General features: G+C 41.5%; 1 protein-coding gene across 2 annotated transcripts; it reads right to left on the bottom strand.

The window, feature by feature from the left end:
• Positions 1-552: 552 nt before the first annotated feature.
• Positions 553-21,820, bottom strand: eprs1 (glutamyl-prolyl-tRNA synthetase 1). 2 transcript variants are annotated; one of them, XM_061068839.1, is made up of 37 exons: positions 21,679-21,820; positions 20,240-20,324; positions 19,206-19,305; positions 18,968-19,124; positions 18,718-18,854; positions 18,427-18,521; positions 18,184-18,310; positions 17,333-17,525; positions 17,075-17,246; positions 16,706-16,939; positions 16,544-16,628; positions 15,986-16,045; positions 12,685-12,795; positions 11,529-11,665; positions 11,203-11,410; positions 11,001-11,113; positions 10,774-10,891; positions 10,272-10,427; positions 9,994-10,161; positions 9,458-9,670; positions 8,504-8,722; positions 8,173-8,391; positions 7,821-8,060; positions 7,489-7,707; positions 7,138-7,406; positions 5,101-5,152; positions 4,789-4,998; positions 4,567-4,639; positions 4,337-4,416; positions 4,092-4,193; positions 3,804-3,959; positions 3,434-3,631; positions 3,083-3,256; positions 2,778-2,938; positions 2,186-2,264; positions 2,026-2,090; positions 553-1,636 (listed from the first exon to the last, which is right to left on the bottom strand). In XM_061068839.1, the coding sequence occupies exons 1-37, from the start codon at positions 21,719-21,721 to the stop codon at positions 1,486-1,488; spliced, it is 5,379 nt and encodes a 1,792-aa protein (XP_060924822.1). In that variant the 5' UTR covers positions 21,722-21,820; the 3' UTR covers positions 553-1,485. The 2 variants fall into 2 exon arrangements, with proteins under 2 accessions (XP_060924822.1, XP_060924823.1); XM_061068840.1 differs by lacking the exon at positions 9,458-9,670.
• Positions 21,821-23,914: the final 2,094 nt, after the last annotated feature.

Below are 23,914 nucleotides of genomic sequence, written 5' to 3'. Positions count from 1 at the left end.
GTGGCATTTTCTGTTGATAATAATATAGAAATTTGGTCAGAAAATTCCTTTCTCCTAAAGTATCTTCCCCCTGTGCCAGTGTTTTGTTTGTGAAACCAGGTCAAAGGTTTTCTTACAGTTTTTCAAGTTTTACTTTGAAACCCCCCCCCCCCACCGGAAGTGCCTTTGTATCAGTGGGCCAGACAAGGCTTATTATGTAATCAAGAAGTTTGCATTTGAATCCACTATGTGATTATTACATTGTATATTTGCCTAAATATATATTACTAAGTAAATAAAGTAATCTTGTCTAAATGTATTACTTTTTAATCTACCAATGTTAAATGCAATATAATGCTACAATGTGTGATTGTACATTGTTGTATCTGTTCCATTTACATTGTACATTTTGTTTGTAGTTAATTTTATGTTCCTAGTTCAATATATACACATTCACACAATTTTTCTTCTACATCATCTTCCAATAAGTTAGGCCGACACAAATACGCAATGAGGTACTGCAGTGCATTGATTCTCATGTTTTAAAGACAGTATAAAAAAAACACACGTCACTTTGCTATGGTTTCTTGTTTATTATAATTTTATTATTATAGACAAGTAGTAGAATTCTTTCACAGGAGAGAAGTGGCAGCAGGCCACATTACTTGGTAATGTCCTCACACATAGTTTCTCACAGCTGTACGTCATTGGGCTCTGGTGATCTGATGGATTTGCATTGAGCCACAGTCTGTAACCAGTCATACAAACAGAGGGAGGGGGCGGCTGACAGAGCTGTGAGAGTAACACCCCACCTACAAGCCTGAATACCTGGAGTTCCTGAGACAGAGTGGCTGTGAGAGATGAGAGTGAAGGTAAGTAAAGAGAGCTTCTACTCAGACAGATGATGACAACATGTTACTCAGGATGGTTTTTTTCCTCTCCATTGGTTCACGTTTTGGGTTTTGACAGATTTCAAAAAGGCCTCTCAATTTATCAATGCTGACAAAAATATGATATTAAAAAGAAGACTAAATATTAATTTTTAAGTTGGTGTTATAAAAAATTAAACAAATAGAGCAGTAATTTAGACATTTCCAAATCCAGCAGCTGCTTTTACAATTTAAATAGTGGTATTAAGAAAGACTCCAACAGATGACATGTTATATGATGACAAACCTGCCCGACAGGGAGGAGTTATTATGTGACAGGTTTCTGTTGGTGAATTCCATTCTTTTACAAACCACTTCTGGACAGTGAGCGATATGGCCGTTAGAGAGGAGGGGAGAAACTGCACCAGTCCTTCCTCTCAGAACGTAATAAAGAGTCAACTTTCTTTTCACCCTCACATCCTTTCAGATGCATTCCAACAATATTGACATGTGAAAGAAATACAGAAACAAAACCACCATCCAGTTACAGCCATATCCCTAATAACCCGGACACCCACAGGACATTTAAAAAAAAAAACGGAAAGGGTAGGAACTATTATCCTCATCCTCCATGTTCTCAGTAGCTGCGTCCAAACATGGTGTAGTACTTGGCCATCTTGTTGCAGTTGACGCACACTTGACCAGGCTGCAGAGTCTTCAGGGGAGAGAAGGGAATACAGAGGCTCTTGGCTCCCATGGATGGAGCTCCAGGCTCCAGGTCCTGGTCCCTGATGGAATAAGATCAAAAAACATGTTAAAATTATCAAAATTAGTACTCAAGAGCAAAAAAAACCCTGACTGTAAATACTGAATGGGTGCCGCACATAAAAATGCAGTGTGTTTTTTTTAACCCCTTCAGCAACTGCATTTAAAGGTTCAGTGTTTTAGTATAAGGTGACAGGGATCTATTGGCAGAGATTGAACATAAAATAATCCTAGCGATGTTGTCACCCTTGTGTAATCATAACATTTGAAGGAATTGTTGTTTTCCTTATCCTAAAATGAATTCTACACACTGAACCTTTAACCCTGTAATATTTACATCCATAAATTCATGTGGGCATCAAGTATGCTGTAAGACACGGACTCATGACAGTCAGTGAGACATTGGACATACTTGGTAGTGGTTTTCTTGATGGAATCCTCGCAATCGATTTCTCCACAGAATGGGATCTGCACAATCTGTGAAAACAAGACAAACCACAGCATCATACATTTACTCTGGTGAGGACGGATATTTGAAATGTATCACACACAGAGAGGGTTATGTTACCCACCTTGCCCTGGTCCAACTCTTTCTGGAACTCCTCCATCGAGTGTGCAACCACCATGTGACTGTTCAGGTCATCTGAAGCTCTGACAAACACACACACACTTCGATAAATTTTCTTTTATAAACAGATTTGTCATTCTCTGTTATCTTTGGCTATCTGTCTGTGTACATACTCTTTAACATAATGTATCCCCAGCTGGCTGGTAAGAAGGATATAGACACTCAGCTACACAAACTGCAATACAGCAGTTTTCTTTTTGCCTTAATCACAGCTTAATGTAATCATGATCACAGCAGTCCTGTAGCGATGAAATATCAGCCGAGGAAGCACAAATGTCTTTTATTCCAAAAAAAAACAGTGTAGAAGTCTGATTGACATGAGCATGATTGTGAGTTTGGATGCCAAAGCCTCTGATTAATTTTTTGCACGTTTCAAATTGAAGCCTGATGTATAGAAATTCTTTGTGGGATTTCTGAGCATGTTTAGACAGGTTTCTCTGCTGCTTTTCCATTCAGATTCAAGTAACAATCTCTTCAATAACTCTTCTTTCTAACCAGTTCAGTGTTTGACCCTGGTGCGTAGTGCTGTGTCCTACTTTTTGAACAGGCAGGTCTGGATGTCCTCCAACATGGCTGCCAGCTTTGTCTCTGCCTCTGCCTCTGGAATCGTCACTTTTGCACCAGAGTCTCTCCTCACTGCAACGCACTGACGCTGCTGCATGTCTTTAGGGCCAACCTCCAGACGAATAGGAACTCCCTGGATGACACACAGACAAAAACAGCAGCATTAGGGGATTGTGTAACCGTTTCTTCCACCTTGTTTCAGACTGTAAGTCTGCAGGGTAAGCTCTTGGTTTTAAATATCAGATAAATATTCATTTAATTCAAAGTTAATAATGACCTTGAGTTCCCAGTGGTTGAACTTCCATCCTGGGGAGTAGTTATCTCGGATGTCGGACTTCACCCTGATGCCAGCGTCCAGCAGCCTGCTCAGGTATTTGGCGCACTGGGCCAACAGCACCTCCTTCTCTGCCTCTGGTAGAGAGGCAGTGATTCCACATGGGATTATGACAACCTGGGAAAGAATGGACACATTTTAGAAATGTAACATATGCTGTATTTGTATCTACGTACCAGTTTACATCATAGTTTAGGGGTTTACTTCCGCAGGAGTTTGTTCTTCAACTATTCTTTTAGTTCATATAAATATATGAGAATAGGTAAAAAGAAAAGCAAATGTGACTGATTCTACCTGCAGGCAGGCGACCCTGGGTGGCAGTATAAGTCCCATGTTGTCTCCATGGACCATGGTGAGGACACCGATAGTTCTGGTTGTAATCCCCCAGGAGTTCTGGAAAGCAAACTGCTTCTCGCCCGGCCTCTTCGGATCCTCAAAAACGATCTCAAACATCTTGGAGAAGTTCTGGCCAAGGTGGTGAGATGTAGCACCCTGAAGAAGTGAAAAATTAACAAGTCTACTTTGTGTCTTTAAAACGTCAGTGTCTAGAGTGCAAGTGGATTACATGTGGAAAAAAGGAGATTTACAAATTAAACATTTTGTCCTGCTGGCATCAGTGCAAGTGGATGATAGTAATCAGTGAATTAATCCAGTTCTCCAGTACCTGAATGGCTCGCCCACTGGCAGAGATGAAAGCCTCGACAGTCGTGGTGTAATCTCCTCCTGCAAACTTCTCCTTCTCCGTCTTCCTCCCCTTCACCACAGGGATCGCCATCAGCTCTTCATACACCCTGGCGTACAGATCCAGGATCTGAAGCACCTATTTACACAAACAAGCCAAAACAAAAACTACCTTTAGTACTGTAAAAATACAGCATGTAGTTAATACAACATTTCTATCACAGCCTCTCAGCGCTGATACATCCAGATCAGGGTTCCAGGGCTCTATTACCTCCTCAGCAGCCTCCTCTTGGGTGGCAAATGCTGAATGTCCCTCCTGCCACAGGAACTCTCTTGTCCTCAGGAAAGGCTGAGGGTGTTTGAACTCCCATCTCTACAGGGAGGAAGAGCAGGAAAAGAGAGATAACACTTCAGCAACTGTAAATGCCTTAAATTATTCAAATAAAAAACCTGATATATGTGTAATGTGAGATGTGCATTTAAATTGTGTAGATGCGATTAAAAGAGGACACTGACCACAACATTACACCACTGGTTGAGTTTGATTGGCAGGTCTCTGTGGGACTGGACCCATTTAGCGTATGCCGGATACATCGCTGAGAGAGAGACAGAGAGAGGTTTATACCAAACATGACGGAGCAACAAGATCTCACCGACAGCTTAATATAATACACTAAGTATTTGACATCAGTGTGTATCAGCATAGTTATATACAGTAGTGTCCACTAAAGACGTGTGGTCCATACCTGTCTCACTCGTGGGTCTGACAGCAATGGGCTCTGCCAGCTCGGTTTTTCCTGACCGGGTTACCCAGGCAACCTGACAAAGATCACAAAACCCCAATTAATAGATTGTTAACATTGTGCGGTGCAAAAGTATTGTTGTGCTAAATTCAATATTTATTTATTTATTTCACTGTCTGTCCTAATCCAATAACTATTCTACCCAGTTTCTTGGGTCCTGTTTACCTCTGGAGCAAAGTCTGCGATGTGGGACTTTTCCTTCTCGAGTGCGGCCTGAGAAACGAACATGGGGAAGTAGCAGTTCTCCACACCAAGTTTCTTAATTTCCCGGTCAAAGAACTCTTTAATCGACTCCCAGATGGAGAAGGCCCAGGGCCGCAGCACGTAGCAGCCGCTAACATCATAATACTCGATCATCTCTGCTTTGGTAATGACCTGAAGGGGGGCAGCAACATAATGTTGGATAATTAATTATTATTATATGATCCTCATTGTCATGTAGACGTATAATATGAAACGTGTGTTTATTCGACTCACCTGAGAGTACCAGTCAGCCAGGTTCTCCTCCTTCTTAGCCTCCAAGCCCAACCTGACAAGAGGATGACAAATTAGTTATTGTGAAGCGAATGCAAAAATTAAGGTAATTTATATGTAATATATATATATAGTATATACATGTAAAGCTGATGCCTTGTTAGCTTATCTTCTCAACAGCTACTGCACAGAGAGCTGCAGGTTCAATGATCCAGTGCAACAATTGACACAGCAACTCCAACTCTAACCAGCCATGCACAGCCAGCAAACCAGTTTCCTGCTCCTAACTGACAAAACACTCAGACCGAGCTGCACCATAACTGCAAAGTGACAATCCCAGTTATTAGCATGGTTTTAACTTTAATTTAAGGAACAAGTTATTTTTTGTACTTTTTGCATCTTAGATTAAAAAAATCTTCTTCACCTTCAGATGGTCGTCAAATGAAAATTTTCTAGTGAGCACGAGTCAAGATAAACAAGAGTTCACAGCCATGCTGACAGCTCAGTGAGGAATTGATAATGCCAACATGTTATTGCTAAGAAGCAGGCAATGTTTAGTGTGTTTACAATCTAATTTAGCATGCTATCAAAGCTAATAATTGCCAATTGGTAATTAAATCTGAATAAAGCAGAGACTGATGAGAATGTCCATGGTTTGTAGTGGATCATGAATCAAAGAACAATGTTGAGCTGCTTGGCACTAAAGCAGAAAGTCAGCTGATAATTAGGAGTCATCCTCTGGTCACCATGGATATCCCTACCAACAATCATAACAACACATCCCATAATACTTTAGACATTTCACGAGAGGACAAAAAAGTAAACCTCCTGTGTTGACTGAGAAAATCAGGACTCAGCAAAGTCAATGGAAATCATCCTCTGGGGATCATAAATGTTTGTACAAAGCCATCTCAGTGTTGAGATTTGACTCTGGACCAACGAGGAGGGCTGACAGACAGACATCCCCAGAGTCATGCAGCATGTCTCAAGGCAAAGCACACACTAATCAAGCATATGAAAACCACACCAACTAATTAGACTCACCATGTCCAATACAAAACTTTCTTCAGTCATTAAGCTGTGCTCACAGATGATCCATCTTCAGTATCCAAGTGTAATAGTCTACTACAATTTGAATGAAATCTGCACCACCTTCATGCCACTGTCCCCCCCAGTATTTCTGTTAAAGCTAAAAATCTTTGTTTTGTTAAGTTCAAAGCGAATTTATCCTGTGGTGCGATTACATACAAAGTCAATGCAAAGACACAAAAAGCCATAGATTTGCATCAGGCGACCGTCGGCATGAGATTTGGAAATTCTCCTGACTTCACTGAGAATCAGAAATGGAGGACAAACTTGCCACTACTTTACAGAGATGGAACATAAAGGCGAAGGCTTGGAGAGAAGTCTGAAACAGTAAGAGTACCAGGCAAGTTCTAAAAATATGAATCCGTTACTTGATTCCAGCTATCGGTTGTGATTTATTAGGATCCAAATTAGCACAACCATTGGCTAACTGCCAAAACTAAGTCATTGCCCAGTTAATCCAACAACTGTCAAGTCACTGTGCATGTGCTAGTCACACAAGTCAAAAACTTGTTTAATTTGAACACTATAAGATAAGAAAACAGTTCAGTACGAATACTTTTTATTGGCGCAGAGATTCTGAGTCTACAGGTCAATTTCAGACAAGGACAGAAATAAAGGCACATTTTCATGCTTTTTTTCCGCTGAATGTGCAATAGGAAGAGGAATAAATCCATCAGTCTGCACAGCGAGAATAACCACAGTGAAGAGTGTGAACAGGTTTAGAAATCATAATGAAAGGTCTGCATACAGAGATTGAAAGAAAGGGTTTAAAGCAGAAAAGATGATTTAAGATGCAAAAAGTAAAACAATTCTTTGTTCCTCAATATTTGACAATGGTCTTGTAGGTATTGTCAGAAGGGTGACGGTTATTAACAACATCTTTAAGTTTGGCTGGAAACAATTTCAGGATCTACATCTTGATCCCTCTTTCACTTCTATCCAGTCCCTCACCGTGTTTGTTTCTTGGATCCTTGACCATCTCCTGCTCCTCCAGCTCCTCCTGCAGACTCTTTGCCTTGACCGGCTTTCTCTCCTTTATTCTTCTTTCCACCTCCAGCTCCACCTCCCTGCTTCTCAGACTTGTTCTCCTTCTCCTTGCGGTTTTTGTCCTCTCCGCCAGGACCTCCAGCAGCAGCCACTGGTTTGTAGTCCTCTCCCGTAAGAGTCTTGTACTTGTTCTTCAGGTCCAGAAGACTCTTCACAGCTTCATCTACCTGATCCTGAAACAGAAGTACAATTATTTTTTATTGAACTCTCCACTTGATGCTGTTTTTTTAGTCTAGCCTGTGATTGGCTCCTTACCTTGGTGGCCTTCTCAGACTTCAACTTTCTCACCAGCTCCCCTTGTTGGGACACCTGTGAGAACAGCTCCTGGGACTGTGGACAAGAACTGGTCTTGGTGGAGGAGGAGCTGGTCGGGGCAGGATTAGCTGGGGCTCCTGGTTTGTAATCCTTTCCAGTCTGCTGTTTGTACTGTGCCTTTAGAGCCAACAGCTGATTCACTGCAGCATCTACCTGATCCTGGAGAACAGTCAACATGAAGAGAGCCATGTTGTCAAAGCTGCAGTGAACAAATGCACGACTATACAACAATGAAGAAAGTCTCAAAACAGGGGGAAACAGTGTAGACCAACCTTGGGAGCTTTTTCAGTCTTCAGTTTCCTGACCATTTCTCCTTGTTCAGCAACCTTCTCGTGGAGGCCGGTGGCAGCAGGGGCAGGGCTGGGGCTGCTCTGGACTGGAGCAGGGGTTTTCTGAACTGGAGCAGGGGTTTTCTGAACTGGAGCGGCCCCCGGCTTGTATTCCTGACCTGTGACCTGTTTGTACTCTGCCTTCAGGACAAGCAGCTGCTTCACTGCAGCATCTACCTGATCCTGGAGAACAGTCAGCATGAAGAGAGCCATGTTGTCAAAGCTGCAGTGAACAAATGCACGACTATACAACAATGTAGAAAGTCTCAAAGCAGGGGAAACAGTGTGGACCAACCTTGGGAGCTTTTTCAGTCTTCAGTTTCCTGACCATTTCTCCCTGTTCAGCAACCTTCTCCTGGAGGCCGGCGGCAGCAGGGGCAGGGCTGGGGCTGATCTGGACTGGAGCAGGGGTTTTCTGAACTGGAGCGGCCCCCGGCTTGTAGTCCTGACCTGTGACCTGTTTGTACTCTGCCTTCAGGACAAGCAGCTGCTTCACTGCAGCATCTACCTGATCCTGGGGAGCAGTCAGTATGAAGAGAGCCATGTTGTCAAAGCTGCAGTGAACAAATGAACGACTATACAACAATGAAGAAAGTCTCTAGGCAGGGGAAATGGTGTGGACCCACCTTGGGAGCTTTTTCAGTCTTCAGTTTCCTGACCATTTCTCCTTGTTCAGCAACCTTCTCCTGGAGGCCGGCGGCAGCAGGGGCAGGGCTGGGGCTGCTCTGGACTGGAGCAGGGGTTTTCTGAGCTGGAGCGGCCCCCGGCTTGTAATCCTGACCTGTGACCTGTTTGTATTCTGCCTTCAGGACAAGCAGCTGCTTCACTGCAGCATCTACCTGATCCTGGAGACAAGATGGATACAGTCACTCAGTTCATACCAGTTTTTATATTTCTGAAATGGTTTAACACTGTTGTGACAGCACCTGTCCACAATTAACATCAGGAAGATATGTTAATATTCCTTTAATATGTGAGCTTAAACGTCTTGATACAAATAATTTGTATAAACATCATAAGCTGTTACATCTACAATCATTTTCATCATTATTAACCAGTCTTAACTCTTATCATGGTTGGTGTTGAATCAGGCAATATTTTAGAAAAGCTCAGACTAAAGTTTGATTCCCTTACATCAGTTATTGTTTCTTCCAACAATTAAGTATTTATGGGGAATTTTTGTTGTTTTTATGTTTACCTATTCAAAACACCTTGTCCTACACTCAGTCACATCTCAAAAATGGATGTCACAGTTTTCTGTGATTCAAGATGATGTATCGAAACATTTCGTTACACCGACCAATGTTCCGAAACCCAAAGTTTAAGTTTAAAAGCAACAAATTCATAGTTTGTTAGAAAGTGTAAGAGAATATTGGAAATACATTGTAACATTTTTTTTCCAATTCTGCAACATTTCTCAGAAATCATCCCCTTAATGTTTTCCACCACACAGCATAATCCAGCTGACAATTCTGTTTTTGGGGTCCCGGAAAACCAAAAAGTGCTAACTGATATTCACAAAATAATTTGGGCATAAATAAAAAAAATATTGTTCTGCCTGCCATGCTGCATTTGGATACCTTGGGGGCTTTCTCAGACTTCAGTTTCCTCACGACCTCCCCCTGCTGTGAAACACGCTCATGAAGACCTGAAGAAGAGTTGGTCACAGGAGAAGGAGCAGGGGGAGCGGCGGCAGTGGGCGGGGCCATCCCTGGTTTGTAATCCTGACCAGTCATCTTTTTAAACTCCGCCTTTAGAGCGAGGAGTTGCTTCACCGCTACGTCAACCTGGTCCTAGTACCATCAACAAACCAGCTTATTGTTGCAGGTAGTTAAAGATAAACTTCACTGGCATGCAAATTGTATGGGACATGAGAATGGACTCGTCAAACGCGTGCAGACACGAACAATGACTGGACACATCACGCAGTTTGAATGGACAAATGAAAAAGGACTGGACAAGTCACTGGAAATCCACAAAGGGACAAATGCCTTGGCACATGGGGGATGATTGGACAACCAGATGTGGGCGGGTAGAGCGAGTGGACATGGAAATGTGAACACAAACGATTATTGGACGATGGTTTGTGGACATGATTAGACAAACGCAAACATACCTTGGGTGCCTGCTCTGCCTTCAGTTTCCTGACCAGCTCACCCTGCTGGGTCACTCGGGTGAACGGACAGGAGGTGGGGTCTGATGAAGATGTGGGTGGTGTTGGAGCTGAGGTGGGAGGGGCCATACCTGGCTTGTAGTCCATACCTGTCTGCTCTTTAAACTGAGCCTGAAAGACAGAGAGAGAGAAAAGTTGAAATGAATGGCAAATCATTTGAATTATTAACAGTAAGTGTTGTGACTTGCTGTTTATTTTTCTTTTAGTAACAGCTGATTCACCTTGAGAGAGAGCAGCAGCTGAACGGCCTTCTCCACATCAGGTTTAGGGGCTTTGGCAGTCTTTAGCTGGCGAACAGCTTCACCTTGAGCTACAATGCTGGAGAGCAGGTCACCAGCTGAGGCTGAGGACGGTGCTGGGGCAGACTTAGGGGCAGCCTTGGAGGGGGTGGCGGGTTAAGAAGAGAGGTAAGACAGTTTTACAGATGGAACAAGAAATGAAAATCTGAGAATCACAAAAAATAACTTCAGCTTCATCCAACTTTATTTTACTCCAGTCTTTCCATTTGTGCTCACTACAGTTTAGATTTGTGAATCCCATAACTGGTAAATGCTAAGAAACTAAATTTCAAAGTGCACTACTGTGTAAACACTTTGAGTGCTTCTGTTGGGTCATTACCTCCTTCAATGAGTGTTATTACTTTCACACCTGTCCGTTTGTTACGGACAAAACTTTTTTATTAGTTACTGACGAATGTTATACATTTTCTTGAAAGGCACTCACTGTTTTGCTGGAGGTCTGGCTCTTGCCTTTGTCCTTAGATCCAGCAGTCGGCATCTCCTTGGTGTGACCATCAGGAATATAGAGCAGGACACAGGGGCTCTCCTTACAGCTGTTAGGGCTACAGATGTTAACCCCAGTTAGAACACAGACAGGAAGACAATAAAAACACTACGACGGGGGAAATGTCCTCTATGAAGAGGGGTGGTTCAGGCACACGAGCACTTCACCTGACTGGCTCATAGGGCTGGTCGCAGATGTAAAAGCCTCGTCTCTGGAGCTGGATGATGTCGCCTTTCTTCAGGTTCTTCAGACAGGGATCTCCAAGCATCTTCTCTTCCAACTGAAAGAGTGACAAATAGAAATGATATATACAACCAAAGTAAATGAGACACGTCAGATGAGGTTGGGTGCAAGCACTGCAAGACAGACCTTGCTGTTTTTATTAATGTATTCTTTGAAGTCGTCATCTTTGGTGATGACAGCTTTGGAGATGAGAGGCTGGTAGTTGATGCAGAGGGTGGGCAGAAGCGGGGCGCTGGTTGTCTCAGCCAGCCATGTGATCTTTGTTGTCTTCTTGTAGTCCTTGTTGTCCAGGTTCAGGCGAGCCTCCATGGACACAACTTTACCGTCAGCCGCTCTGAGTGGTGAGAAGGGAGGAAAACATGAATGGGTGAAAAAGCACATCATAAACTTTAACACGACATCATGTGATTCTTAACATCTAGATGGATTTGCTGAGAAATAATTACACATACTTGTTGATCTTGCTGATGATGAGGTTGCCCCAGTTGATGAAGGTGACCATCTCCCCCTCTGAGAAAGTCTCAGCATCTGCTCCTTCAATCAGAACTCGGGGTCCGTACCAAACCTCCTTCATGCCCACCTCGATGTTCTGGACGGGCGCAGAAATCAAAGTATCACCCAAAACGTTTTTTTCCCCCACACCCTCCTGGGGCTCAGTGGTTTTAATTAAATGCAGTGCATGGACCTCAAAATCAACTTGCAGAGACTATGCTCAGCAGAGCAGATTCATTACAATGGAATTAGAGATTTTTAAAATCCCAAAGTGACCAGAGAATGCATTAAAGCTCTGACCACAGAGCACACAGCATTCATAACCTATGATGTTTGGAAACATGAATACAAAAACCTGATGTCTCATAATTTATATACTTTACTAGAATATAAATCATTATGGCACCCTTTTGCTGACTAATCTCATTGGATGCTCACAGCCACCGATGAGATTTTTCATCACAACAAAGCTGAGTCCCGTGACTTACTTTGTTAAATATTGAAGCCAACACCTCTTTATGGTTTAAATTGGCCTAAAAGGTTTGTGACCACCCTTGCATCACTTCAAACTAACCTGTGCCATGGAAATTACAAACTCTATTTTATATAATAAAGCAAAATACTGGTACATTTCATTAAAGCTATGGTTGGTAATCATGGCAGAGCTGTTTAGACCAGGCTACATTTTGAAAATACCAACCAATATATCCCGTTCCCTTCCATCAGTCCCCTTATCAAAGCTATGCCCCAACAACATATGAACATGCAGTGACTGACAACTGAATCGCTCATTAACTTCTATGGTTTCTGCTTGAGCAGAGTATGTCTCTACGGCTTGGGAAGACTCCGGTGAGAGCCCATGCACGCAAGCTGGTTAACGACAGTCCAATCATTTCATATGGTCAGAATTAAATGTTGGTCGTGTTAATTACAGTCCTGCAATGCCCACCTTTTTATTTATTTATTTTTCAGATTACTTTATTTATTGATGGCTATTGGTACATCAAAAGTGTTCAGAAACTTCTCAGCTAATTTAAAGAAACCAATCTACTTTCACTAAGCATTGAAAGATAAATCATAAATGAACCATGAGAGGAAGGGCGATAGACCACTAACCTTTGGGTGTTTGGCCACCTCCGTCATCCCCTCCTTGGCCTCTGAGATAGAAACAGGAACCACATAGGAGGTGGACAGAGCTGTGTATCTGGGGGCTACTGGATCAATCACCTAACACAAACACACACACGTACAGACAGAAACAGACACAAAACAGGTCAGAAGAAGAAGACTGCAGCGTCATAAAATCTCTAAAAACGAAATGCTGGGTAATGAAAGGACCAAGCAGAAAATGATGCAGCTTCAGTCAAAGCATTAAAATACCCTGATCTGCTCAATGCCAAACAGAGGAAGTCAGAGTCTCAACAAAAGGATGAGCGGCAAAAGAAAAGTTGGTTTCATGAGTGGATCATTTCTGTTTGCAAGTCAGGGAAACAAGGCTTTACTCGGCTGCTTATTAAGCCTCTATCCTCTGTCACTATGTTACCAGCCAGTGTGAGTGTGAAGGAGCCTGAATCCCAGCTCAATGGTTTGCAGAATATATCAATTAATCATCATAGCAGTAGGGGCATCACTGTGGTGAAGAATAGATGGTGGACGCTCCCAAATAATGATCTGATAGCATCAAATAAATTAAAATATACATATCGGAGGTTATACATTAGTCATATTTAATTTTCCTACATCAAATGTTGTAAAATGATCTCTTGTTAGGAAACAGTTAGAAAAGACAGTTTTTGGCAGTAACCAGGGCAGAATGATAAAACAAAATGAGGAGTGAATTTGACCTCATGATTAAAGGCTGTTTGTGATATTAGTGGTTTAGGAAATAAGGCACGATGCATTTTTAAAATATCACATAAATATTAAAGATGTTAAACTGGATTTGGAAATATTAAAAGAAACTTCTCAATGAAAAAGTTGCAATGGATTCTATGGATGGAAAGAAGGGGAGAGACGGAGGGGACAGCAGGATGGGGGGAGGATTTTGCACTGGGTATGGATGAGCTAGGAGTGTTTGAAGTTAAACAAAAAAAGTTAATTAAAGATTTCACTCTGCATTTGGATAACTTGATAAAGTCCAACCATCGCACTTGTGGGTTTTAAATTGGCCCAAATCCCAGGAAGACAGAAAGAGCTTCACTGTCCTTTTTAGAAAGATAATGTGGTTTAAATTGAACTTTCAAATTCACATTCTTCTCTATTATAAAACTGTTGCTGTGAAAAGAGTTGTACAAGCAAATGGCATTTCCTATTACGTCAAGCTACCATGATGTCCAGTGTTAACAAAGCTGAAACCTTTTAAAGAACCCATTGCTACCCAAGAGGCCTTTGGGGCACAGGCCAAGAGACCCAGTGGTTCAGAGGTCCCTTGAGCAAAGCCTCTGTATGAAGTGTCTGTTAATATTTCAGGCTTTATAGTCAGAGTTGAGTTGAAATACTGCAAAGACAGGTAGATGAGTAAAACGGCACAATTGCAGAGATTCAAATGGCATCTAGGTGAACACATTTTTTGCAGATGGGCAGAAAGAAAATAGATGAACAGATTAACAAGCTCATTGAGTTGATACATTTTTAAATAAATAAATGGTTAATTGTCGTTTTTCCTAAAAATGGAACTTGCCTATTATCACTGAGTCACTGAGCCTCTAAACAGCCAACAATTATTGTAAACATTAGACAAGATAATGAATATCCCTTGTACACCTGAAGGTCTTCGGTATTAGTTTGATGATAAGTTGTCAACCATCAACAGATGTTAGGGACACAAACAACAGTTATAACTACTATTAACATTGACAAAAGACTATAACCTTTTTCTGTGAAGGTCTGAGAAAGTGCTGTACTTTTGATCTGCAGATACTGCACAGTTCTGCACCTGGGAGCGAGTTGAGGTTCAAGCTCTCATCTGACCACTACACAACTCTCGCGCCTTCGCTTTGTTCGTTAACAGGTTAAAGTGAATTTTTTTGGGCACAACTTTGTATCTATTACCCCATCATCTGCTTGGCTGGTAAAATAGTGAATGCTGCAGGTGGATTTTCAGAGAAACTAGCCCATGATGAAAACGGAGAGCGCGTGGGTGAAAATGAGGAAGACGAGGAGGAGGAGGAGTACCTTCAGACAGCTAATTGGCAGCTTGGAAACAGAAGAGTGAGATGCTATTCAATGTCAGATATAAGGAAGGAGGAAGAGAGGATAAAGGTAGAGACACATTTACACAGAATGGACTGTTTACATAGTTTCCCCTCATCACTAAAACTTCCTGGTTTTGTTTCTCATGAACTCTCTTCACTTTGCCTCAACTCAGATTTACTTTTCTTTTTTGCCTTGGATTGAAATCCTCTTCAGGTTAAAACAACACAAACTGATTCTGTTCTAAACTAAATCCACAAAATAATAATGGGTTTTACGAGCCTGTGTTTACTGAATTCAGTATTACCTAAAATTTTGGACCATCCAAAATGAACATCTACGTAAGTATCACTTTAAATGTTAAGCTGACGTGAAAGAACTGTGGGAACATGAAACTGTCTGAAGAAGGCAGGGAGGAGCGGGTTATCTGAAACATGCATATGAATCCCTTTGTAAAAACAGAAGTAGCTAGTTTGTTATAAAACCTCCAACACAAGCTAAACGTAGTCATTATCACCACATAGAGAGTCCTGGGAGTCAGCCCCATCATTTTTAACTCAAAGAAAGACTAGTGTCGGCCATGAGGAGTTTAAAATCTGCTTTTCTAACTAAGGTTTGGATCTCGCTCATCAACGTCACACCTTCTATCTCTGACTCGGGGATGAAGCAGCAGGTGCCAGCGAGAACAAACCAAATGGGAGAAAGTGACACGGACGTCCACACAGATGAAAATGAGGAAATCAAAAGACAATACACAAACAACTGAGGGGCATGAAATGAAGTAGCTGGTTGGGTTTGTGAGGTTTTCAGTGTCACCGTGGGGACAATAAGGAGTAATGGTGGGATGATGAGGATCAGGGGAAGAGGTGGCAAATGAAAAGGTTAAAACAGAATGAGAGCAGCCAAGCAGAAAGCAGCCGTGCCAGCAGTGAATCCACGGGCAAATACGTGGACCTCTGTCAATCACTTGCCCGAGCACAAGTGTTCAGTAGGCCCCGCAGAGCATTCATGCATCATATTATATACTGATCCAGTTGGAGTTCATGAAATGTCTGTTGTGGCAAAAGCCAAGCCATTCACTTGTTGACGGGAGGTGGTCACTTTTAACAATATCACGCGTGTGTCTTTCTAGCTATCAAACTGCATATTGGTATCAATGTTGTCTATGATTTGTATTGTTTGATGTACAGCATCACATTGATTATTAAAAAGAGGAAAAATGTACCTTCTTATTGAAAGCCCAGATCTTGTCCCACTCCATGTTCACCACTGATCTTGATCCTCCCTGGAAAGAGAATACAAATTTGTTTGAATTTCTTGTTCTTTACATAATCATCACATTTTTGATTATAATGATGACATTGTGCCGTCCTGTTTATAATATTCTACATCTTAATATGCTCAGATAATCCTGTCTATTATATTCCAGCTAATTTGGCTTTTTGGAAGCAGTTACAGATTTGATTTGTTAATCCCGGATGAAGTTATCATGCCCTCAGTCTTTGAATTCAGAGGCAGGGAGTTGAAACCATGATACTTTTTTCTATAATTTGCCAAGCGCTGTTCATCAGTCAAATTTATATATTTTTGATCATAGTATCTAGACATCTGAACTGTTATGGTGTTTATTTGTTTTTTTATTTAAATACATTAATTGCATTAAACATCCATAACAAAGATAAGGGATGGATGAAAAGGTTTTTTTTTTCAATTTAAGAAAATTAGGGTTCGATCTTTGTCATAAACATCTCCTGCCTTCTCTAACTATGGCTGACCGATGTACCTGTGCTGCTATGAACTGTTTCAGACCCTCCACAGTCATGCCTCTCCTCAGGATTCCTCTGACAGTGGGGAAGCGAGGGTCGTCCCTGGAGAATGAGGTGAGAATTAGTCAAAAGCTTATGTTAGGGGAAGAGAAGGAAAAATAAATAAAAAAAATAACTACCATCCATCGACGTATCCCTGATCGACGAACCAGGTGAGCTTTCTCTTCGACAGCACTGTGTTATTGAGGTTGAGTCTGGCATACTCCCAAATGAAGGGTTTTCTCATCCGCAAGGCATCGATGATCCAGTAGAACTGATCGTCCCGGTCGTGGTACTCGGTGGTCCTGAGAGCATGGGTCACACCCTCCAAGCTGTCCACGATGGGGCAGGCAAAGTCGTATGTTGGGTAGACGCTGCAAGAAAAGAGATGGTTAGTTTCCACAACTGATACTAGTAAATATTTAAATACTTAAAACAATATATGCAAATATCCCAGATGATATGATTTTAAAAATCTTTAAAAAAGACAAAAAAAAAAGGTTAAGTACTTGTAGGTGTTTCCAGTGCGGGGGTGGCTAGCCGTCTTGCAGCGGTACAGGCAGGGATCTCTCATGCAGCCGTTGTTGGACTTCATGTCAATCTTGGCCCTCATGCAGCAAGTCTGACCACTCGCTGTTCCAGCTTTCATGTCAGACCACATCTTCATGTTCTGCTCCACCGCTGCAGAAGAGAGAGAAGTTGCACATTGTAGCTTCAGCAAGTTTGCATATTGGAGCTTCAGTGTTCACTGTGATTGACAGGCGTACTGTTATTTCTGCAGTTGGACTCAGTGCGCTGCTCCCTCTCCAGCTTCATCTGCTCATGGGGGGTGTTGTCGATGTAGGCCTTGCCCTCAGAAAGCATCTGCTCAGCAAAACGCTGTATGGTGGGGAAATGGTCGCTGGTGTAGGTGAACTGGTCGGGTTTAATCTGGAGCATTGCGACATCTTCCAGGATCACCTGAGGAGAAGCAACAACAATTGGAAATAAGAACATCATTTCTAACGAAGGTGGTTCGGAAATAACAAATAATTCACAATTTAATAATTAATATTTTCCCATTTACCCTGAGACATTTTGTAGTGGTGGGAGCAAATACATTTAACTTTGTTGCAGTACAGATACATGAAAAATGTACTTGGGTTGATTTATTTTCAGGTACACTTTCACTTTTAATCCGATACATATTAACAGCAAATATCTGTACTTTCTACTCCACTAAATTTTACAATGCCCTGTGTTATATGTTCACATTATTTTGTTTTTTTAAGTAATTAATAATGAGAGGGGGATTGAGCCCTGCCTGCTCTAATGTTTCCAATCAGAGCAGGCAGGAAACATTAGACGTTCTACTAGAGCAAAGCGTAACTAAAGAAACCCCATAAGTTGATACAGAAGAAGCAAATGCAGAGACTAAGCCATTATTATGTAATAGAATGGAGAACTGAACTATGCACATACTTTTACTTTAAATTCTTAAAGTATATAATGAGGACGTACATATTTGCTTTTACTGTGATATAGAAGTGGATGTGATACTTTTACTTTTTTAGTACATTTATGTGCTTAAGTAAAATGTTTAAGTACTTCCTTCACCACTGGAAATTGGAAGTCTCACCTTCTCAAAGTCCTCCTTTTCCTTCTCGGGGTTGGTGTCATCAAAGCGCATGATGAGCTTGCCTTTGAATGTGAGCTGGTAGTGCTGGTTGAGCAGAGCAGCCTTGGCATGGCCAATGTGCAGGTATCTAGAGAGACAGATAAATGGATCCGTTAACAAAGAGACCACGGCGCTACCGCACACTGAGGGATCTAATGGTTGTAATCTGAGCATCCCCTAGATCAGATGCAAATTGAGCCTCACCCGCTGGCCTCAGGAGGGAATCGAACCACCACGTTGCCCATCTCAGCTCCTGGCAATTCCACAAACTTTCCGACATCCTGCTTCTTTTCGCCCGACTGCAGAACACAGGCAGTCAGGAATACAGGAAAGAAACATTTGCCTTAAATATTTCTAATCTTAAAATATGAATTAATTTCAATATTATATACTATTTCACTTTTCTTCTTGTCAACCTCACCGGACTTAATATCCATTTACAGTTTCAATTAAACTTATTAGTTAAAAAATAAAATTGATGAAAATTCAGCTTACATTGGATTTGGTCGTTGAGGCTTTCTTAGTGGTGTACTTGTTGTCCACTGCAGTGAAGGCAACCTGTGAGCTCAGGAAGAAGAACCAGCGATTGACGTGGGAGAAGGATTTGCCCTGGCTTGGCCATCCCTCATGACCTGTGAAGAGTCAAGCACAAACTGTAGCTGTGCATTTCACCCATTCACCTGTAGAAATTCCAAACTGAAACAGACAGAAAGTAAAAGAGGCAGTAATCCTGGATGGTACTGACCTTTCAGGGCCGCCCAGACAGAGAGATCCGCCAGGGTGATGGCATGTCCGACCAGGAATGTGCGCAGGGAAAGGGCCAGATCCAGTTCTCCCAGCCCCACGGTCAAACTGGGCTGGCCACACAGACAGCGAGCGCTGAACTCCAACCAGTGGTCAACCTGCAGACATAATCAAAAATAAGAACCAAGAAAAAACACCAAATGTTGCAATAAATCTCAATTATATACAACTATACACACCTCAGTCTGCTCCATCATGTTGGCTCCGTAGAGGCCAAGAGCAGGAGCCACCCGGGCCAAGTACCGACTGATGGAGTTGGCATCATGGAAATGGATCGCACTGAGGAAGGGACGGTTGACAGATGATTCATCGTCCGGCAAAGTGATACATCTGCACACCCTCTAACTCTTTAGACAACTTCATTTTAACAGAGGAAACTAGATTAATTGGATCCAATTGGGTGGACAAGGCAATGAAATATGATCTCATCTGAAAACTATTCCATATCATAGATGTCTATTATCAGTAGATTTCCTGTAAAATGCTGATGTCCATCTCTCTATATTTTAAGTTACAATATACATATGCATTATTCCTCATCTTTAGACTCTTACATTATTTATGCACTTTGCAAATTTTGCAAAATATGCAAATGTTTACCCCATTAAACACCTATGTCCCTGCCTGTCACCTGAAAATAAACACTACATTACATTTAATTTTATAAACCTGTACCTCTAACCAGATAATGTTCCTCTCTGTGCTGTACTTTTTACTTCCAGTTGTTTAGTGTTTAATTATCGTCATAACAAACAACAAAAACTCATATGTAGCTGTGCACCAAGTCCAATCTAGTTGTTGAGATACATTTAATCCAGATTTCCCAGATTGTTTTGAATTTGTCTGAATCCAATCTGAAAGAGAAAGTCAAGTTCTCCATCTTGTATGCGCTATTCATGGCATCTACCCAGCTCCTTTTTTCAATGCCTTTGTCTTCAGACATTTTATTTTAGTTGTAATAAGCATTACCCTGACCCTTGTCAGTCTTTTGTCTATTTTTCCCCAGTCCATTGCCTCAAAGGTCAGTGGGAGATTCATCCTCTGTATTTTCTCCATGAATTTATTCCCTGCCAGAAAAGGTTAATAGAGGGGCAATCCCAGAAAATATGGACGTGATTCACAATTTATATGTTTCTACGTATTCTCATTTATTAACTGCCTGTTGACGATCAGCTAGATCTGTGAACTATGATGTTATAATTGTGTCACATACTCTGAGACTTGAAGGCGGTTGTCTTTGCCTTCCTCCACCGACACCTGGACACTGCCCTTCAGATGCTCGGCTGCCAGCAGCGCACCTGCAGGAAACACTGTTTGTTAGTTTGTGGTATAGTGACTGTCAGCATGATCAGCTTCAGTCAAGAGGAAGTAGATATGCTTTAGATTCCTGAAGATTCTCTGCTGGCCCAAGGGCTTCTTCAGTTCAGAACAAAAATTCACTGGATGACTGGCCATCTTCACATATGTAGGTGAATCAGGAACGGGTTGAACTGGTCCTGTGATCTAGCATCCAAGCACACTCAACATGTTTTGTTGATTCAAATTATAGTAGCTAATAGGACAGAGTTTTAAATTAAATCTAGAAAAAGATTAGCAAACTGCAACACTATCTACATTTTCAACAGATGATACAAACAGTACATGACAGCAGCAGAAGTAAATGTGCACAACACAGGCACTCCCCCCCACCAATCACCACGTTTCAGGATGCTTGCATCAGCCTGCTGTTCTCACTGCCAACGCACCGCGGCGCTGTTCATTCCCTGTTAAACCTAGTCATTCTATTAGCTCATATTGGTTTAAAGCCGTGTCCACACTCTATTGAACACATCTCTCACACTTAAAATAACACATGTCCATGTAAACCTACAGTGTAGCAACATGTGACATTGTATACATGTAAACCTGAACTGAGCTAGCGACAGTTAGCTAACTTCAGCGTGTCCACTGCTTTTATGTGAAGTGTCCGCACTCGTTTTCAAGAAAACTTTTCACAGACAGTGTCCCGGGGATTATGTCTGCAGTGGATAAAGTGTGGACGAGATTAGTTTAAACTGCCATTATTACATTTAAAGTGTTCACTTGTTGTTGTCTTTGCGTGTGCCACGACGGCAGGCTAGCTAGCGTTAGCTTGTTAGCTGTACACAGCGCTGCACACTGTCAGAGCCGCCGGCTGAATGCGTTGGGTAACCCACCCTGTATGAACCGATATGGACATTCCGTCCAACCAGGCTCCTTTCATATATAGGTGGAGTTGCTGTTTCACCAAAGAAACTGCCCAACTGCTTCGGCATCCATAGTGAAATCCAAGTTTCCCGGACTCTAATATTAAATTCGGCTGGTCAATAGAGAACATTTAACAGACACATCGGGATATTAAACTGTTTCTTTGTTGTTTATTGTTGCTCTTGTTTTTCTCGTACCTTCCGCAGTAAACAAGGGTATGCTCACGTCTCACGTTCCCTAAAGCAGCACAGTTCAAAGCACGCAAGCAGACTTCAAATAGGAGCATTTCCCCACATAGTGCCAATCATTGAGCTGACTGACACGTAGCAGCCCCCCAAATAGCTCCCTGTCACCGGCTGCCTTCGTGCACAACACCCCGCTCCCCCTGGAGGATCTGCTCCGAGATCACCGCCAGCAGACACTCACCTAGAGGCGGGTTGCTCGTGTTGATGGTGAGGTTCAACGCCATGATGTAAACTCCTTCTTCCACTCAGGTGGTGAAGCCTTGTCACTGTTTCAGAGACTGAAGTCTGAAGAGAGGAGGAGGAGGAAACTCTCCACACCAACACACCACTGCAGGAAGGGACGGCTGCACGCTTCTGTGGTTTTATGAAGGTTAACCAACAACTGAGATGTGTAACACTGCCACCAAGTGCACAGGAGCAGAACTGCGAAGATAGATAGATAGTTGACTCAATGTTGACACGGTTTGAGGAAATGTCCCAATTCTGAGAGAGAGAGAGACGTCACCTTTGCAAGACAGAAAGATTCCTTTGATCTATGACCACTGACACTGTCACTGTTTAAGGCTCAGCATCAAAGAATTCATGGTCCATGTTTGTCCGAGATACAGAACATCATGTTTTAATGGCGGTTAATCAAACTTTGATGCCACACCACGGTCACACCGTGTGACGAAAAATCGATCTTGGAGTTGGTTTGTATCTCCATCTTGTGATGACACTCATCTCAATTTGTAGTTGATCTGATGAAAGCCCTGGGAGAAGTACCTCAAAGTAAAAATGTGGAATATGGCAAAAATGGCCACTAAATGCAAAATAGCAGGCTTCCTGTTGCGTTTTTCTATTTGCACCTCCAGACTTTTTTGTTTGTCTGGTCATGATACACTGTGGTCTAGCCAGCCGACACTCGCGTCTCTGTGGTCAAATAAGCCGACACAGAAATTCCACTGCGCGCATATACTGACACTTATGGTAAACGCATCCAAAGCATTTTTTTAAAATAAACTGTTAACATGGAGCTAAATGCATAATTGAAAATGAAATGGATTGGATTATAGTCACAATGAACAGCGCCGCGGTGCGTTGGCAGTGAGAACAGCAGGCTGATGCAAGCCTCCTGAAACGTGGTCTTGGGTGGGTAAGTGCCTGTGTTGTGCACATTTACTTCTGCTGCTGTCATGTACTGTTTGTATAATCTGTTGAAAGTGTAGATAGTGTTGCAGTTTGCTAATCTTTTTCTAGATTTAATTTAAAACTCTGTCTTTAGAAAAAAACCAATGTAGCTGTCGTCTTATTAGCTACTATAATTTGAATCAACAAAACATTTGAGTGTGCTTGGATGCTAGATCACAGGACCAGTTCAACCTGTTCCTGATTCACCTACATATGTGAAGATGGCCAGTCATCCAGTGAATTGTTGTTCTGAACTGAAGAAGCCCTTGGGCCAGCAGAGAATCTTCAGGAATCTAAAGCATATTTACTTTCTACCAACATATAAATTGTGAATCACGTCCATGTTTTCTGTGATAGTTGGCCTTATCAACAAGGCCCGGGACCCCCACCTGACTCGGACTTTTATTTCACCCCCACACCTCTAGGATGTGTTAAATTAACACATTATATCATATCATATTATATTATACTACATTACATTGCATATTGCAATATGACACTGTTAACTGTTCTGCATTTAGCATTTCACTTTTTACTTCACTTTTTATATTTTATATTTTTTATATATTTTTATTCAGAAATGTTTATCTCAAAATAAATGTTACTTTGAATAAATATTGATAAAAAGTGAGTAAATAAGAAGTAGAAAGTGAGTAAATATATACTGGTTTCCCATTTTGTATTGCTCTCCATGCATGTTGTATTTATTGCGTTTTTATGTTCTATGTTCATTGTATGCACCAATAACCAGAGCAAATTCCTTGTATGTGTGAACGTACTTGGCAATAAAATACTTCTGATTCTGATTCTGATAAGTATATATTGTCTCACGTGTCATTTTTATGGATAGCATTTTGAATGTATCAATTTAGAGATTTTACAAAATAAAAGTCACACATTTTTAGCTTCAAGTAGCTAATTTCTGGATATTTCAAAGCACTGTAAAAAAATATATGTAACATATTTATTGAATAGATTAAAAGATTTTTCAAAATAAAGTCTAACATGTACAATCAAATCTGTTCATTTCTGGATATTTCAAAGTACTGTAAAAACACTTTGCTCAATAAGTTCAGAGAGAGACTAATAGGCCTGTGTTCAGGACGTCTCTGACTACCTACATACTGAATATCAAACATATTTACTGTATAGATCTGGAGATTTTTCAAAGTAAAGTCCAACATGTGTACAATCAGATCTGTTAATTTCTGGATATTTCAAAGTACTGTAAAAATACTTTGCTCAAT

Source organism: Limanda limanda, chromosome 3 (genome assembly GCF_963576545.1).
Source record: "Limanda limanda chromosome 3, fLimLim1.1, whole genome shotgun sequence".
In the NCBI taxonomy this organism is placed as follows: Eukaryota; Metazoa; Chordata; class Actinopteri; order Pleuronectiformes; family Pleuronectidae; genus Limanda; species Limanda limanda.
Note: the sequence above shows the minus strand (reverse complement) of the source record. Positions and strands in the feature narration are given on the sequence as shown.

Excerpts from the sequence above, each read along its gene's own strand:
- eprs1 (XM_061068839.1), bottom strand. The coding sequence starts at position 21,721 with ATGGCGTTGAACCTCACCATCAACACGAGCAACCCGCCTCTAG. Across the intron at positions 16,046-16,543 it reads AACAGTTCATAGCAGCACAG|GGAGGATCAAGATCAGTGGT; the intron begins GTACATCGGTCA and ends TTCTCTTTCCAG. Across the intron at positions 11,411-11,528 it reads ATCATCAGCAAGATCAACAA|AGCGGCTGACGGTAAAGTTG; the intron begins GTATGTGTAATT and ends CTCACCACTCAG.